Consider the following 19,094-nt stretch of genomic DNA (forward strand, 5'->3'; position numbering starts at 1 on the left):
TATTTTCAGAAAAAATACAGCGACTAAGAGTCCGCGCATGCGGCGATCGACCACCACTACTACCCCCCCCACCGACGCTAAGCCCCCCCGGCGCTAAGTCCCGCCCCCCACGATCGTGGACCCCCGTGACCCCCCCTCCCCCCCCGCGACCCCCCCTCACTTCATTACACTTACCTACATCCTCCTGGCCTCCGGTGATCTTCTCCTGGCTTCCCGATCAGGTGATCTCCCATACTGCACTGGGGCCCGATCACCTGATGACCGGGCCACAGTGTACTATGGGAGACCAGCTGACCACAGAGGAGTCATCACCGGAGGCCCGATCACCGGTTCCTGGATTCAGGTAAGTAAAAAAAAAATTTTTTCTTTTTTTTTTCTTTTTTTTACAGTAATCAGCTTGCGGTCTGCTTAGACCACATAGCTGATTACTGGTACCGGCTCCCGCCTCTGCTCTCCCCGTTAGAGCAGAGTGGGAGCCCGGTAACCGGGGGAGACCCTGGATAACGCCACCTCCAGGTGGCGTTATTATCACAGGGCTTCCCCCGGTATTTTTTTACAATTTACTTTTAGTAACTTAGGTCGGATCACATTTCCCATTACAATTATGGGAAATGCGATCTGCTTTACTAAAAATAAGTAATACTGGGGGTTGGAGTAGAATTTTACTAATTCTACTCCAATTGCCCTGTAATAACTACAGGTGAAACTAAAATAATGTGAAAAGGGTGTGAAAACACCCTTTTTCACTTTATTTTAGTAAAAATAATGTTAATAAATAGAGCCCAATGACACCTAACATGTCACAAAACATTACAATCTCCACAGATGGACGAGGGATCTAGTACCCAAAACTTAAATCGGGGTTCCCCTCATTTATGAGGAGATGTATTAATAAGGCACATATCATGCCGTTAAAGCTACTCATGATTTGCAATTTTCAGGACAGATGGCACATGCGTCTTGACTCCTGGGTGCCTCCCAGTTAGCCACAGTAGGACACACGGTGGCTAATTTTGCAGATATCTGCAAAAAGATCATCTACAAAGGTGATTTTTAATCAGTGTTGTGTCGCAATACAGTAACCATACAACCGTATGGTGACGGTGAATTAATTAAAAGTGCGCAGATCACAGAGTAAAGTGATTTTCTTATCGGTAACTGCTTTAATAAATGTTAATGATCTATACAAGTGTCAAAGGGCTCTATTTATTAACATTATTTTTACTAAAATAATGTGAAAATTATCACTTATTTTTAGTAATGAGATCGCATTTCCCATAATTGTAATGGGAAATGTGATCTGATCAAAGTTACTAAAAATAAAATGTCAAAAAATACCGGGGAAAGCCCTGTGATAATAACGCCAAAAAAAAAACTTACCTGAGTCCAGGGACCGGAGTTCGGGGCTCCAGTGATGTCCTCCCTCTGGTCAGCTGGTCTCCCATACTGCACTGTGGCCCGGTCGTCAGGTGACAGGGTCCCAATGCAGGATGGGATGTCAGCTGACCGGAGCGACAGAGGACATCTCCGGAAGACCAATAACTGCAGGTAAGTGTAATTAAGGGAGGGGGGGTCACGGGGGGGTCTGCGATCATGGGTGGTGGGGCTTAGTGATGGGGCGGGGCTTGGCGATGGGGGGTAGCAGCGGCGGCCGGTCTGCACATGCGTGAGGCACTTGTCACAGTATTTTTTGCAAAAATACCGTGATAAGGCTCCGGAGGGGATTCGCAGGGACAGAGCTTTCTCGCAAGCTCTGCCCCTGCAAGGGATTTGTAGTAAATCCCTGTGATATTGCCTGAATTCGCAAATTCAGTCAGTAATATCACACTACAATCTGCATTACAAATGCGGATTGTAGTAAATAGAGCCCAAAGTGCTCTAGATATAGAGCATTGACACTTTACTTACAGTAAAATAAACAGTAGGTTTTCTTGCTTAACATGGCATGCCTTGTTGGGCTACCCTATTATTCCTGCACATTGTTTGCATTTAGTTTAAGAAGAAAACTAGCAAAAATAAAAATTTAAATGTTCAAGTGCAGATTTTATTATGGAAAGGTGGATTCATGTCAAAGCAAGAATCACAAAGTATGTTGTTATGGTTAATAGATATCATTATTTATAAATATAGGCAAAAATAAATTAATTTGCTTTTAGTTTTCAATTTAAATAAAAAAATGTTTTGTCCATTTGGGCTAGATTGTATTTGATGTATGATAAATTATAAACAATGTAAATTCTAAAAAACAATTTGTGGGTAGTAAGTAAAAAAATTCAGATATTGAAGTTGGAATGTGGCCATTGCAAAAAAAAAATAAATGCAAAAATATGTGAGGTGAGAAAGTTTAATTGGCTTTTGCTGAAAAATAAAAAAATAGCAGTTTTATGTGTGTTCATGTTATTTGAAATTTGGATTGTATGTTCCATTGTGCAATTTGTAATATGTATACAATACGTAATATTAGAAAAGGTTGTGTACAGATACAATATTTTTGTAAAAAGCCAACTATGTCTAAAATGTTTTCTGTGCCTGTGTGTGCGTTTGTGCGCGTTTGTGTATGTGTAGGTGTGTATGGATACCAAACTGCTACTTAAAATAGCAAGTATTCAGTACCAAACTTTTCCCTTCTACGTGCTCCTATTGTGCCTGGAGAGGGAATAAACACTGATGCCTGACTGGTATTTGCTTCTTGATGTAAAATGTCCCATGGCTGTGTGGTAATACATCTGAGAATTAGATTTATGATATATTGCGAGCAGTTACTATGTATTTTAAAGCAAACAGCAGCATGTTAATCTTTTAGTTTATTTCCCCATAACTTGAATTGATGCTTTCTGTGATTGAAGGAAGGACAGTTTTCATTAAATGTGTATTAATCTGATATCACCAATAGATGCATTTGCTGCTGGTGTCAGTTTCGCTGTGCCTTCCCCTGGGCTGATTCATGCAGTACACACTACATCCACGAAGCAAGCAGAAGCATAGGGAACAATGTACTTAAAGAGCAGAACCACAGGACTTTCTATAGTTAAAGCACAGCTGCCAGAGATATTGAAGAGCTAAGACATCATGCCTGAATGGAAACACTCTGCAAGACTAATAGAAATCACAGCAGCACATAATGAATATTACTGAAACGTATGCCTTTGTAGAACAACAGAGCATGGGCTCTATGAATGGAAATGTGTTGTAGTGTGTGAAGTCCTGATTGGCATCGCATGGGTTAAAGAGGAGCCAAATACAGACTGGAGGGCAGCACCATGCTCTTCTCATGAATCTGCTGCAGCCATATAGGTGGGGATGGGGATGGCATATTGGCACCAAGAAGCTTGAGTGTTGGAAACAAAAGAGGTCCATCTCTGAGTCTGGAAGACCAGCCCACTCCTTATGAGTAGTATTGTACCCCGTGAAGAGATCCAGTCCTGTCCTGATAGCCCCCCATCAAGTGCACAGAGATGATGGAGGTGAATAGGACTTGTCTTGACTGCTGGACACCTGGTGCTGCTGGCACAGAGCACGATAGAGAGGACCAACCCTCTCCTGGGCTGACCACTGCTTTGGCAGTTGTTCTCATCTTCACTATCGTTGTGGACATCCTAGGCAATGTATTGGTTATTCTTTCAGTTCTCAGGAACAAGAAACTACAGAATGCTGGTGGGTACCGAAAATGTGGGCAGGTGGGTGGTGGGTAAGATGTAGCGAATTTATCGATAATTATTGCTTTAAATCTAGTAACACTTTAAAAAAAGATGCCCATCATTACCTTAGTAATAGTGCAGTGCAATGCAACATTTGCATCATTACCTTAGTAATAGTGCAGTGCAATAAAACATTTGCATCATTACCTTAGTAATAGTGCAGTGCAATACAACACTTGCAGGAGTTCTACAAACTTCTGATACACACATTGTCAATTTATTTCATTCATCATTTACAATATTTTAGAATGAAACGTAAGCTTGGGCATACAAGGAAAGTAATGTTGTGTTTGTGGATTCGACCAATATTAGAAAAAAAAGAAGACATAAAACCAGGGAGGGCACAATTGGATATACAGTATACAAAGGGCACAGTTTTCTCACGCGGTGATATTCTGTCTAAATGCTTCATATCTGTGAATAAATGTTATGTGCTTGTGAGTTTTGTTCTGCTCATAAACAGCAAGATGTGTACAGTCACATCTCAAGTCTTCATTATATTATTAACAATTAATAATAATTATACCAGCAGACTGTGCACATGTTTTTACTATTTTCATTCAACAGAGGTGGGTATATTGATGTGCCACTTTTGTTTTCATCACCCAAGTTAAAATATAGTCTTGCCAGTGGGCACTGGTTAATTCCTATGTGACAGTGGACAGGACTTCTCTCCTGCAAAAATCAGTGATGTAGCTAAAGGTCACAGAGGGCAGAAGGTAACCTACTGTCCTCTATATTAATGCCATAGGAGAGAGGTCACAGTAAGTAATTGTGAAGATTGTGCTTCACGCAAACATTTGCAACCAATGGATGATGTACAGTAGAATAACTCTGATGTGCTGGTGGCCGCTGACCCTCAAACATGACCCCTGACACCATGTACAAGATGCTCTGCATCCAGATTTACTGTGTATTGTCTTGTCACAACTCCCTGGGCTGGATTAATTAGTTATGGTTTAAAAACACCATTCTCCCTTATCCTTTAATCAATTCAACACAGGTATCTGCAATAGGAAATTAGGATTGGAAGTTTCAAACAGAGCATTTGGAAAGGGTAATGTTGGCACTTTTGCTTAGCTAAAATTTATTTTGCAGAAACAACATAACTGTATATACATACAAGCTACTGACACTTAAATCTCTCCTTTAGATGAAGGAATGCTCTTTGCTTAGTGTATTTGTTCAATAAATGCATTTTATCTTATTTTATTTGTTTTAGCTTGCATTTCTATTATTGGTTTCAGGATGTTTTTTGTTAAATGGAATCTTGGGCATTTAAATTAACTCAGTTTATTTATTTTTTGGATATTAGAGAATAGTTCTACTGCCATATAATTACTCTAGAGACGTTATAAGTTAATGGGATAGATTTATTTGCTGCCTTCCCACTGTTTGATGTTACAACATCTATTTAAGTATAGCTTTCTTAATCCATGCCTGCTTGGTCCATTGGAAATCTTGTTTCAATCAACAATTAATTGTGCAGTGATTTAAATTGTGTTATGTAAGTGTTTTCATCAGAGATGGTCCACGCTTTTTGCAGTTGATGAAACTGAATTATTGTGAAAGGCTGTGCCTACAACAATGACTTGTTTGACTCAGGTGACAGCAGGGGCAGGAAATGGAAGGGAATCAATTTTATAACAGCACATTATCAAAGGGGGGTTCCAAATGTAAAATGTATAGCAGGAAGGGAAATGTCACAAGGGGAGTCATTCCAATATCTCCTATGTCAGATGTTCCATGACCTTTTCAATATATATATATATATATATATATACATATATATATATATATATATATATATATATATACAGGCAAAATACCCCCTGTGAACCAGGGATCAGGCGGCACTCAGCAGACTTCAAAACATCAGGTGTTATTTATTCCAATAATCGACGTTTCAAGACCACACAAGTCTTTTCATCAGGCTATACATGTGATGCTATCTATCTATCTATCTATCTATCTATCTATCTATCTATCTATCTATCTATCTATCTATATATATATATATATATATATATATATACAGTCCACAAAGGTGGCACTCAGAGACTTCAATATAAGGTGAACAAAAGACCCACTATGGGGTACCTTTTAATGTGACATACAAGTCATGAAGGTCAGCGTTTCTGGGACCATATCCCCTTTCTCAAGACAACATGTTGTCTTGTAACGTTGACCTTCATGACTTGTATGTCACATTAAAAGTTACCCCATAGTGGGTCTTTTGTTCACCTGATATTGAAGACTCTGAGTGCCGCCTTTGTGGACTGTGGATAATTTACTTGTATGGACTGGTGAGTGCCGGGTTTCATTTGGATATATATATATATGCTGTATTTGTATATATATATATATAGAGAGAGAGAGAGAGAGAGAGAGAGAGAGAGAGGGAGAGAGAGAGAGAAGGAGGTTGATTGACTGTGGGCGACAATCTTGCTAATAAAAAGGAGAGTGCTAAGTGCAAAATGTTTAGAATATTTAAAAAGTTGCATTAAAATAATAACCAATACATAATGAAAAGTGCTAGTGCAAGAAAAGTAATTTAGCAGCATAGACCAATGAAGTGATAGGCAATTGCCAACATAGTTTATTAAATACAGATTTTAATCTAAACAAAGTAAAAACAAGAACATATAAACCACTGTGGTTCCTAAATGAGGAATGACCACCAAAAATACAATAAAAGATAAAATGTAGGTAAAATAGTTCGTTATCAAGGTTAGATAAAAGAGGTATATCTTATTTGAATATCATGTAATAGAGTCTGCATTTAGATCTCATGGGCAAGCGATTTTATTTACAACGCGTTCGTCTGCTGACTTCTTCCTGGGGATGAAGGTTAGGGAGTGATGATCATCTATTTATACCCCCTTACACCTTCCATTAGGGAGTAAGAACTTCCGGGTCACATGTCAGCTTTGCCTCCGGGTCACATGTCAGCAATGTTATTAAACACGCATCCTTATAGGAACCGCCCAGTGTATGGAAGTTTACTTTGTACAATGTCCAAAACAATTTAATATTTAATATTCAGCGCTCAGTGCGCCTCCAGGAATGTAATAATCCAACACCTCCGACTTTCCATGTGTGTATTTCCGCCAGGCCATTCCGTCACATCCGGTCATGTGTGCCACTCCAGGATAATCCAGCATCTCCATCTTCCAGCGTGGAGTCCCTCCATCACATCCGGTCACGTGTAAAGCTCCTGAGCAGTCCAGCACCTCCGACCTCCCATAAGCGTGCTTCCACCAGGCCTCTGCGTCACCTCCGATCACATGCGTCGCCATGCGTCCACTCAGGCTTCCACCGTATTGGGCGCTCAGTACCAGGCTTCTATACCATGTGTTCTCAGCACTTCTGCCAGAACTGAACATATGTGGTTAACTTCCGCCCTCATTTGCCCGCATATATTAAATCGGATAGCGGCGCCTTCAAAAATTATTTGGGCATATCTAAAAATAAACAGAGTCAATCATAAATTCTGAGATTGTAAACAAAGAATGGCCACCAATAAATAGTGGTTTCACTGTTCATTAATTAAGGTCATCATATAATATAGTTAGATGATTTAGTGAACTATACATTGATCATATATAAAAAAAAAATATATATAAAAATATACATATTGAATGTGCAAGTATTAAAGGAATGTTCAATAATAGTTGTCTATGGTGATGTAAATTTAAGGACAATTCTTAATAACGAAGGGGGGAATGAGTATGCAGCAATTCCAGATATAGAAATTAATAATTATGTCCATTCTCCTTTTTATTCACAATAAAAAGAAAAACTAATGGTGATAATGTTCAGTTCCAGATGTACAACGTAGTTGGTCCCATCCATTAGTCCAACGATAAGTACAGTACAATTGAATTCCAGGGTACATTAAACTTTATTTTAAAGAAATAATGGTCATAATATTCAATTCCAGATGTACAGCGTAGTTGGTCCCATCCATTAGTCCAATGATGAGTGCAGTCCAATTGGGCTTCTTACGAATTGACTTCCAGGATATATTAGACTTCTTGAGGACTTGCGTAAAAGGAGTAATCTATTCCGGTAGAGATGATTCATTAAAGAGATTTCTGAGAGATTACTATTTGTTATGCTTTCTTCATACGACTGAATAACAATCTTCAGGTGATGCCATCCTGCACAAATGTGAGAAAAGGCTGGGTTCTGTATATCTACAATACCCGATATTCCCGGGAGGTCCCCCAACCCAGTACTAACCAGGCCCAGATATGTATAGCTTCCAAGATCAGACGCGTTTGGGCACACGCACACTGTTATGATATAGATATGCCCAAAGCCATTCACCATCTCATCACCACTTTAGTTTGATAGTAGTTATTGGAAGTAGATCTGCTATACCTGGTATTCCTTGGGGATCTCCCTCCCAAGTATTATCCAGGCACAAACCAAATTACCCCATAAGGGTACCCATAGCAGATGGGAAATGGTGTTATAATACTAGAAAAAACATTCTGTAAATCTCTAGTCTCTCTTCAAAGGAACGGTGCAATTTCGTAGCAGTCATTAAATCCATTGGGGACCATTGTATTAAGTGTAAAAATCCAGTACATTTCACGTTTAGATAGGTTTCCCAGATCACCCCCTCTTTCACTCAACATAACGTGTTCAATAGCCTTAAAGGTGAGGTCTTCCGGATTGGACTTATGTTTCTCAGCAAAGTGTTTAGACACTGCATGGCTCTCTATTTTGTTCTTGATGTTCCTAATGTGCTCTTGGATGCGTATTTTAAGTGCTCTTTTGGTTTTACCAACATATTTTATTCCACAGGTACACTCCAACAGATAAATAACTGACGTAGAATTACAATTCATTAAGTTTTTAATAGGGAATTCTTTTGAACCTGCTGAGTTCATAAATGTTTTCCGTGTGGGGTGCAAATTCCACACTTAAAGCTGCCTTTGCAGCTTAAAATACCACTCCCACTTTCTTTTGTATCTTTTTGCATAAGCCTAGGTGCAAAAATGTCTTTTAAATTCCTTGTCTTCCTAAAAACAATCTGTGGTTTAGAAGGTAATATGTCCTTCAGAACAGGATCCATTAAAAGAATGTTCCAATTTTTGTTCAGGGATTTTTTTATTTTATTTTCATGACCATTAAATGTAGTGATAAACGGAACCATATCTGTCTTCAGATTCTTATCTTTATATTCCAACAGTTTATCTCTATCCAGAGATTTGGTTTTGTTGAAAGCTTTCTCCAAAATCTCCTCTGGATATTCCTTTTATCTGAATCTGTCCACACATTGTTCAAGTTGTTCATTACAAATTCTTTGGTCACTACATTTACGCTTAATTCTGTAAAATTGAGAGTAAGGAATATTCTCTAATATATATATATATATATATATATATATATATATATATATATATATATATATATATAAATATATATATATATATACTGTATGTATATAACAAGAAAGAAGAGGAAATATATGGTGAAGTACAGTTTTAATATATAAACAAACACAAATGAATATAAAAGAAAATCATGGGCTATCCTCTAGTGGCTGTAAAGGAGGCAATTACCAAGTGAAGGTGAGAACTGGGAATGGACAGTTCTAAAGAGCATAAGATGTTATATCACCGTTGTCAAAGCTGGATTATTGGCTGAGACAAGATCAGTTTAAAATTGAATTGCAGCGACACCATCTTGCGACTGGCTGCAAGACGCCATTTTGCGAATGGCCACCTAAGCGCCATTTTAGATAAACTCACACTTTAGCACATGTGGCGATAATACTATTAGCATCATGCGATTGTATCTGTGACCATCGCCATAAGTTACGGCGATTCACCAAAAGCCCATTTCATGACTTTACGTAGTTTGGGTGCTCTGGATAAAGTGTATATTATTATAATTCCCCTAAAGGATATCTTGCATTAGCTAAACAGAGCAAATGGCCACTTGACAACTAGCCTGTGTAGACAAGCTTCCTGAATATAACGTCTGCTCTCACTCCAGGTGGCCCTGCTCGAATACACACCTTACATTAGCAGGCTTCCTGCAATAAAATACCTTCAAAGCCAAGAGTGTTATCTTAGGTTTGGGTCTTGTAGCTGGGCTAATTAGCAATAAAACACAAGAGTCTGGGAGAACAAAGGACTTTACTTTTGAGCCTGGGAAGGGTGGGGGCTGCTGAGAGAGGGGGGCGTGTGGAACTATAAGGCTCAGCATTCCACACTGCTAGGTGTTCACTTAGTAAGTGAGATTTAAGTGCACCATTTCTCATATACACATTAATACGCACAATTGCGCTGGTAACTAATCGCATATTAGTGAATGCATAAGATCCTATAAGAAAACGCTGTTCATTAGCTTTATGTGCACGCATCTGCTCCAAGTTAACTAGCGTCTTTATATCAAACCCCGCATACTCACACATTACATATCCACATACAAGGTTCCATAAACTTTAAGGGATAAGATTTAAGTTTGTGCATTTAGTATAAATGCTGTGAAATAAAGATTATTTGGTAACTAAGGTTTTATACATGCTAAGTAAGCTGTGTTTGGTTTTCTACTGATGCGTACTCTTTCAACAGAATTCTGGTATTATCGGTGTGGAGATCGCATCATGCATTCTCAACTTATGGACCGCAGAGACTTCAAGGAACAAAATGTATATTATATGAACAACTGTTAGGATGTTGCATGGGGCGGGGAACCAGAGACCCTCAGTTGTTGGAGGCTGGGTTGTGTCTATTTGAACCAGCCTGTTAAATGCTCTGTAACAGATGCATCCCCCTTGAGGACCAATGGCATCAGCAACAAACTTTTCTATTGTGTTGTCTATTTCTGGGGGGTATAAATATGTGTGCTCCAACACTGGGTCTTAGTCTTCATGCTGAATGCTGATTGACGAAGGGTTTCTTGCTGATGCCTAACATCCGGTCCGGAAGCGCTGCGTATGTATACTGTACTTGGGTCTGTATAATTCCTTTGCGCCAAATTGTGTATGGATCAATAGCGTGTAACTAACTGTACTTTTACTTGAATAATACTTTGTGCTTCGGAACCACACGTTCAAGGTCTGGAGTCTTTATTTACTGTATAAACTGCGTACGCAAATTAGCATCATCCTTAGAAGGTATAGACAGGATATTAGAAGGTATAGGAAGGAGTGTATAGAGGTTCTAATCCAGTATCGTTACCGTGTAGAGTCCGGACATTGCACGCGATATCCTGCGCCAGTCACCGGTTGTTGAGACCTTTAAATGCCGCCTGATGTCCCCCATACCAATGCGTTTCGACCCCTGTTCTGGGGTCTTTTCAAGGTAAGATCCAATAGCTGAATATTGTACCCTCCCGCCCATGTCCCTTATAAACACCAATAGTTCAATCACCATGGCTCCAGCATGACTGGATCCCTAGAGAGAGGTAAACTACAAGTCCCATGATCCTCTGCCTCATCGAGGCCGCTTCCGTCATGTGTCATTGAGAAACTTCCGGGTGGATCGGAGAAGCGAAAACGTCCGCTTTCCCTTCTATGGTTCTGTATGGAGTATTTAATAGCGTAACGTCACTTCCGGTAGCGAAATAACGGAAACGTCCACTTTCCCGTCTGTGGTTCTGTGTGGAGTGTTTCATAGCATAACGTCACATCCAGTAAGTTACCATGGAAATCAACTGAAGCCATTGCTTGTCAGCTGATAGATGGAAGTTGCGCAATATGGAAAGCCCAGTATGGATATAAATGTCTACAGTGACATCCATTTGCATACATTTTTGCCGAATGAATCTTAATAAAATGGATATATAAAAACAATCATTAAAAAACTAGTACAATCGAAGCATGTAAACATGAAAATAAATAATCTAAGTGCAACGTTGCTATTGTGAATGCTGTCGAAGTCAGATAATTGGATATGCAATTATTATCTGACGATTTAGTCGTCTATGGTCTGATGACGAATTGCTTGGATGCTACTCTGTGTCAGCGCAATTCCGATACACACAAATATATATTTATATAAGGTTTATTGTGGAAAACAGGTTTGGTGTGTATGTCTGTGGGTGTTTGCATATGTTTTGGGAGACTCCGCATGCTGATACAGTATGCCTGTAACAAATAATTTAAAATGTAACACAGTCTAAATGCAAGGTTGGGAATCATTGTCGGGAACCTGCAGATCGTTAACAATTGAATACCTTTTTGTTCGGTGGTGTTTTGGTTCATAGGAACTGGCACCTATACTGTAATTAATTGGAGAAAGCCTGTCACAAGCTACCAGACAGGGTGGCAATGGCAAACAGCTGGGGGTCTCCCCCTGCTTGGAAGTAAACCTTGCTGCTTGTGACACCTTTTACTGTAGTTTGGGCAGCTTGTTGAAGTATGTCAGAAATGGATAATATATATTAATCCATCACAAATACACTGAATTACATAACACACACACATAGACTTGCATGCATACAAATGCACCTTTGAAGTGCACACGAACCCACACATACGCGCAACGCAAACTAGTGAAACTACGCAATATTGTCATACTTACACATACAATAACTTATAAAAAGGTTCCTTCATATTAAACGTGATATTAGAGGTTTTATTAGTGAATAATTATGTTGTGAAATGTATGTATATGATATTTAAGGTATAGAAGCTAGTAGACATGTCATGTTTGGTAGCATTCTAAACCCCTGTTTATTTGAAGATCTTCGGTTCTATCGACAAGGAGATCGCAGCAGGCGTGCACAATATATGAATTATAGGTTAGAATGTATCTCTGTATGTAGTATTTTTTATTATTTCTTCGGAGGGAAACCTACACAAAGAAGCAGTTGGAAAGCTGATCCATAGCTCTGATGACACCATATGAACTAACCAATGAATGGAGTGACCTGAAGCAAGAACCAATGAGCATCTGTTATTCTGTGCCTTTGTTGTCTCTGAAACCTGTACCGAATATAGGCTTGTGAGCTGGGGCAGTAGTCAGTCATTTTCTCTATATCCTTGGGTGAAGGTGACCGCAGATTCAGAATTGAAATACTGCACTGGGCCAGTGCGCATGCATATGTATTGGTTTGTACCTATGTATTTACTTTGCTTTTGGCACTAATTGTATTAGATCTAAGCGTGTAACTTTCTTTTTATTGCAATATAACTTTGTGTGCGTTGGAACCACAATTGGATTAGAAAGCAATTATTTCTTATTCGACTTGTAGCGCTAAATAGTGAAATTTTGGGTATATAGATTTAGGGGTATCAATAATACCAAAGTGCAAGGGTGAATGGAAAGTGCAAAGTGCTACAGCACAAACAGGGGACAAGTAAAAAAAAACCTTATAAAAACCATTTCACCTCAAAATCGAGGTTTAAACCACCTGGATGTAAAGTTCCTAATTCAAATATATGTTTCGTTTTGGCTATAGCTAGCTGGGTTGCCAAATCTCTTCAGCACCAGTGTCCCTTAACATTCTGTAAGCCAATGAAGCATATAATATCAACTGTATTGCTGTTATATTTCTTAAAATAGTTTGATAAGGCATCTGAAAAATCCCTTTGATTTAATACCCATAGTGTTCTCTTTTTTGGTAGAGCACTTGTAACTAGGTGAGAACTTATATTTGGTGCCTTCCTATAAATACACTTCGGTGTTAAAGGGAGATGAGGACCAATCACTGGATCTTTTTTTTATATTCCCCTGTGTTTTCATAGGGATTTCTCTACATTCCTATATTGACTGTTAAAAAAGGTTACAAAGGCCCACTCAATGAAGCTGGTGTATTTTTTTCTTTTATATGATTTTCCAACAGCTGTTCTCTGGATACATTCTCAATTTTTTTCATAGTGATATCCATCTTTTTTTGGGAGTACCCAGAAGCCCAAAATTTGGCCTGCATTTCTTTTGCCTGTATTTCGTATGTAGCAGGGTTTGAGCAATTCTGCTTCAATCATCTTAATTGTTCCCCTGGAATCGCATTGAGCCAAAATCATATAAAAGAAAAAAATACACCATCTTCATTTGAGGATTTAAGTATGGCTACAGCCCACACAATTCACAAAGACAGAAAAAAATAAAGAATATTTTTATTGTTTGTGGAGCACACTTTGAGGGTTACACCACCCTTTAACAGACAGACGCACGCTTGTCGCGCTGCTTTGAGGATGCAAGTGCGGCTACAGCCCACACAATTCACAAAGACAGAAAAAAGAAGAAGAATATTTTTATTGTTTGTGTAGCACACTTTGAGGGTGTCACCACCCTTTAACAGACAGACGCACGCTTGTCGCTGCTGCTTTAAGGATGCAGGTGCGGCTACAGCCCACACATTTCACAAAGACCGAAAAAAAAAGAACAATATTTTAATTGTTTGTGTAGCACACTTTGAGGGTGTCACCACCCTTTAACAGACAGACGCATGCTTGTCGCTGCTGCTTTAAGGATGCAGGTGCGGCTACAGCCCACACAATTCACAAAGACAAAAAAGAAGAATATTTTTATTGTTTGTGTAGCACACTTTGAGGGTGTCACCACCCTTTAACAGACAGACGCACGCTTGTCGCTGCTGCTTTGAGGATGCAAGTGCGGCTACATCGCACACAAGTCACAAACACATTAAAAAAATAGTTTTTTATTTTTTGGAGCACTTTGAGAGTTACACCACCCTTTAACAGACAGATGCACGCTTGTTGCTGCTGCTTTAAGGATGCAGGTGCGGCTACAGCCCACACATTTCACAAAGACCGAAAAAAAAAGAACAATATTTTAATTGTTTGTGTAGAACACTTTGAGGTGTCACCACCCTTTAACAGACAGACGCACGCTTGTCGCTGCTGCTTTAAGGATGCAGGTGCGGCTACAGCCCACACAATTCACATAGACAGAAAAAAGAAGAAGAATATTTTTATTGTTTGTGTAGCACACTTTGAGGGTGTCACCACCCTTTAACAGACAGAAGCACGCTTGTCGCTGCTGCTTTAAGGATGCAGGTGTGGCTACAGCCCACACAATTCACATAGACAGAAAAAAGAAGAAGAATATTTTTATTGTTTGTGTAGCACACTTTGAGGGTGTCACCACCCTTTAACAGACAGACGCACGCTTGTCGCTGCTGCTTTAAGGATGCAGGTGCGGCTACAGCCCACACAATTCACATAGACAGAAAAAAGAAGAAGAATATTTTTATTGTTTGTGTAGCACACTTTGAGGGTGTCACCACCCTTTAACAGACAGACGCACGCTTGTCGCTGCTGCTTTAAGGATGCAGGTGCGGCTACAGCCCACACATTTCACAAAGACCAAAAAAAAAGAACAATATTTTAATTGTTTGTGTAGCACACTTTGAGGGTGTCACCACCCTTTAACAGACAGACGCACGCTTGTCGCTGCTGCTTTAAGGATGCAGGTGCGGCTACAGCCCACACATTTCACAAAGACCGAAAAAAAAAGAACAATATTTTAATTGTTTGTGTAGCACACTTTGAGGGTGTCACCACCCTTTAACAGACAGACGCACGCTTGTCGCTGCTGCTTTAAGGATGCAGGTGCGGCTACAGCCCACACAATTCACATAGACAGAAAAAAGAAGAAGAATATTTTAATTGTTTGTGTAGCACACTTTGAGGGTGTCACCACCCTTTAACAGACAGACGCACGCTTGTCGCTGCTGCTTTAAGGATGCAGGTGCGGCTACAGCCCACACATTTCACAAAGACCAAAAAAAAAAGAACAATATTTTAATTGTTTGTGTAGCACACTTTGAGGGTGTCACCACCCTTTAACAGACAGACGCACGCTTGTCGCTGCTGCTTTAAGGATGCAGGTGCGGCTACAGCCCACACAATTCACAAAGACAGAAAAAAGAACAATATTTTAATTGTTTGTGTAGCACACTTTGAGGGTGTCACCACCCTTTAACAGACAGACGCACGCTTGTCGCTGCTGCTTTAAGGATGCAGGTGCGGCTACAGCCCACACAATTCACATAGACAGAAAAAAGAAGAAGAATATTTTTATTGTTTGTGTAGCACACTTTGAGGGTGTCACCACCCTTTAACAGACAGACGCACGCTTGTCGCTGCTGCTTTGAGGATGCAAGTGCGGCTACATCGCACACAAGTCACAAACACATTAAAAAAATAGTTTTTTATTTTTTGGAGCACTTTGAGAGTTGCACCACCCTTTAACAGACAGACGCACGCTTGTCGCTGCTGCTTTAAGGATGCAGGTGCGGCTACAGCCCACACAATTCACAAAGGCCCTCATTCAGAGCCGTTCGCTATTTGCGGTCGTTCGTTTAAAAACAAGGGGTGGCTATTCAAATGATCCGTACGCACATTGTAGTCTGTTCACACCTCTAAGTCTGAACGAGCGAGCAAAACATACGCTCGTTTATTTGTTAAAAACGCCCCCTGGCCGCTCGCATCCTACGTCATGTCCGCTATTTATTAGATTAATCGAGTACATCGACCAGCGTATGAACTGCTCGCTATTCTTGTGGTTGGTGTTTGCTACCACAAATTTGCGAGCAGTTCTGGCTATAAAATAACCCAGTGACGTGAACAATGACGCTGCTGTTTTAAATATACACACCCATAAAACGCCCGTTTTGACCTTTAAGCACGCCTGCGTTCGGATCTCCACTCCCCATTTTCAAGCACCTTCCCATGTTACCACCCACATACGCCTCATTCTGTCATTCAAAATAGCAGGCACTCGCTATATTGCGTACCAACGATTTTTGGCCGCACTGACTGGTTCGCGCATGCGTACTAAAAACCGTACGCATGCGCAGATGTGCAAACATCGCTCGGAACGAGCGTACTGCCGCTAACGAGCGGCTCTGAATGAGGGCCAAAGACAGAAAAAAAAAGAACAATATTTTAATTGTTTGTGTAGCACACTTTGAGGGTGTCACCACCCTTTAACAGACAGACGCACGCTTGTCGCTGCTGCTTTGAGGATGCAGGTGGAATCTAGACGGGATTTGGAACCGAGGACACACTACCTCCACGTCTAACGCACGTCTAACACCAACATAGCAGTCAAGGCCTCAGTTATACGTTTTGCTTCAGGATGACTGCTGTCGTACTTCATCCTCATCGCTAGGGACTGTTGGAGGGTCAATTGTTTAGTAAAAGTAGTGATGTTCCTACTTCCTCTCTGGGATGATGAACAACTCCCAGCAGCAGCAACAGCACTAGGAGGAAGTGGTTCTTGATCTTTCCCTATTTTATTTTTATCGGAGAAAGTTTGGTCCTCCATTTATGTTATATTGATATATATACGTGCGGCTAAAGCGCACACAAACACAGAAAATATTTTTTTATTTTTGCTGGAGAGTAGTGCACTTTGTGGGTTACACCACCCTTTAAGAAATGAGCCAGCCAGCTCTTTACTTATGGGACACAGGCGCACGGTTGGCGCTGCTCCTTTGTTGATGCACGTGCAGCCACAGTGCACACAAGTCACAAACACAGAAAATATATTTTTTTTTGGTTTGGAGTGTACTTTGGGGGTTACAGAACCCTTTAACGGTCAAGCCTGCCGGCCCTTTACTTATGACACAGGCGCACGCTTGGCACTACTTTGTTGATGCACGTGCGGCTACTGCGCACACAATTCACAAACACAGAAAATAATTTTTTTTTTGGTTTGGACTGGAGTGTACTTTGGGGGTTACAGCACCCTTTAACGGTCAAGCCAGCCGGCCCTTTACTTATGACACAGGCGCACGCTTGGCACTACTTTGTTGATGCACGTGCGGCTACTGCGCACACAATTCACAAACACAGAAAATAATTTTTTTTTGGTTTGGACTGGAGTGTACTTTCGGGGGTTACAGCACCCTTAACGGTCAAGCCAGCCGGCCCTTTACTTATGACACAGGCGCACGCTTGGCACTACTTTGTTGATGCACGTGCGGCTACTGCGCACACAATTCACAAACACAGAAAATAATTTTTTTTTTTGGTTTGGACTGGAGAGTACTTTCGGGGGTTACAGCACCCTTTAACGGTCTAGCCAGCCGGCCCTTTACTTATGACACAGGCGCACGCTTGGCACTACTTTGTTGATGCACGTGCGGCTACTGCGCACACAATTCACAAACACAGAAAATAATTTTTTTTTTGGTTTGGACTGGAGTGTACTTTGGGGGTTACAGCACCCTTTAACGGTCAAGCCAGCCGGCCCTTTACTTATGACACAGGCGCACGCTTGGCACTACTTTGTTGATGCACATGCGGCTACTGCGCACACAATTCACAAACACAGAAAATTATTTTTTTTTTGGTTTGGACTGGAGTGTACTTTGGGGGTTACAGCACCCTTTAACGGTCAAGCCAGCCGGCCCTTTACTTATGACACAGGCGCACGCTTGGCACTACTTTGTTGATGCACGTGCGGCTACTGCGCACACAATTCACAAACACAGAAAATATTTTTTTTTTTGGTTTGGACTGGAGTGTACTTTCGGGGGTTACAGCACCATTAACGGTCAAGCCAGTCGGCCCTTTACTTATGACACAGGCGCACGCTTGGCACTACTTTGTTGATGCACGTGCGGCTACTGCGCACACAATTCACAAACACAGAAAATAATTTTTTTTTTGGTTTGGACTGGAGTGTACTTTGGGGGTTACAGCACCCTTTAACGGTCAAGCCAGCCGGCCCTTTACTTATGACACAGGCGCACGCTTGGCACTACTTTGTTGATGCACATGCGGCTACTGCGCACACAATTCACAAACACAGAAAATAATTTTTTTTTTGGTTTGGACTGGAGTGTACTTTCGGGGGTTACAGCACCCTTAACGGTCAAGCCAGCCGGCCCTTTACTTATGACACAGGCGCACGCTTGGCACTACTTTGTTGATGCACGTGCGGCTACTGCGCACACAATTCACAAACACAGAAAATAATTTTTTTTTTGGTTTGGACTGGAGTGTACTTTCGGGGGTTACAGCACCCTTAACGGTCAAGCCAGCCGGCCCTTTACTTATGACACAGGCGCACGCTTGGCACTACTTTGTTGATGCACGTGCGGCTACTGCGCACACAATTCACAAACACAGAAAATAATTTTTTTTTTGGTTTGGACTGGAGTGTACTTTCGGGGGTTACAGCACCCTTAACGGTCAAGCCAGCTGGCCCTTTACTTATGACACAGGCGCACGCTTGGCACTACTTTGTTGATGCACGTGCGGCTACTGCGCACACAATTCACAAACACAGAAAATATATTATTTTTTTAGCACTTGGGGGGAGCACCCCTGATGGACAGAGCACCCACTGGACAACACTACAGCACCCCTTTAGGACTGGGACACTGCACAGGACTTTGGAGTGGACACAGCCCCTATGGAGATCTGACTGCACAACACAGTCCAGCCAGCCC

At 40.9% G+C, this 19,094-nt stretch overlaps 1 protein-coding gene across 1 annotated transcript in view; it reads left to right on the forward strand.

Moving 5' to 3' along the window:
* The first annotated feature begins 3,417 nt into the window (after nt 1–3,417).
* The window catches only part of LOC148511647 (melatonin receptor type 1C), a 285,446-nt gene continuing 269,769 nt past the window's right edge, over nt 3,418–19,094 (forward strand). Inside the window, exon 1 of the mRNA XM_088482884.1 lies at nt 3,418–3,654. Coding sequence (XP_088339010.1) covers nt 3,456–3,654 — 199 coding nt within the window. The 5' untranslated portion in view covers nt 3,418–3,455. The remainder of the gene's footprint in view (nt 3,655–19,094) is intronic.

Source organism: Taudactylus pleione, unplaced genomic scaffold, assembly GCF_031769625.1.
Source record: "Taudactylus pleione unplaced genomic scaffold, aTauple2 ptg000296l, whole genome shotgun sequence".
Taxonomy (NCBI): domain Eukaryota; kingdom Metazoa; phylum Chordata; class Amphibia; order Anura; family Myobatrachidae; genus Taudactylus; species Taudactylus pleione.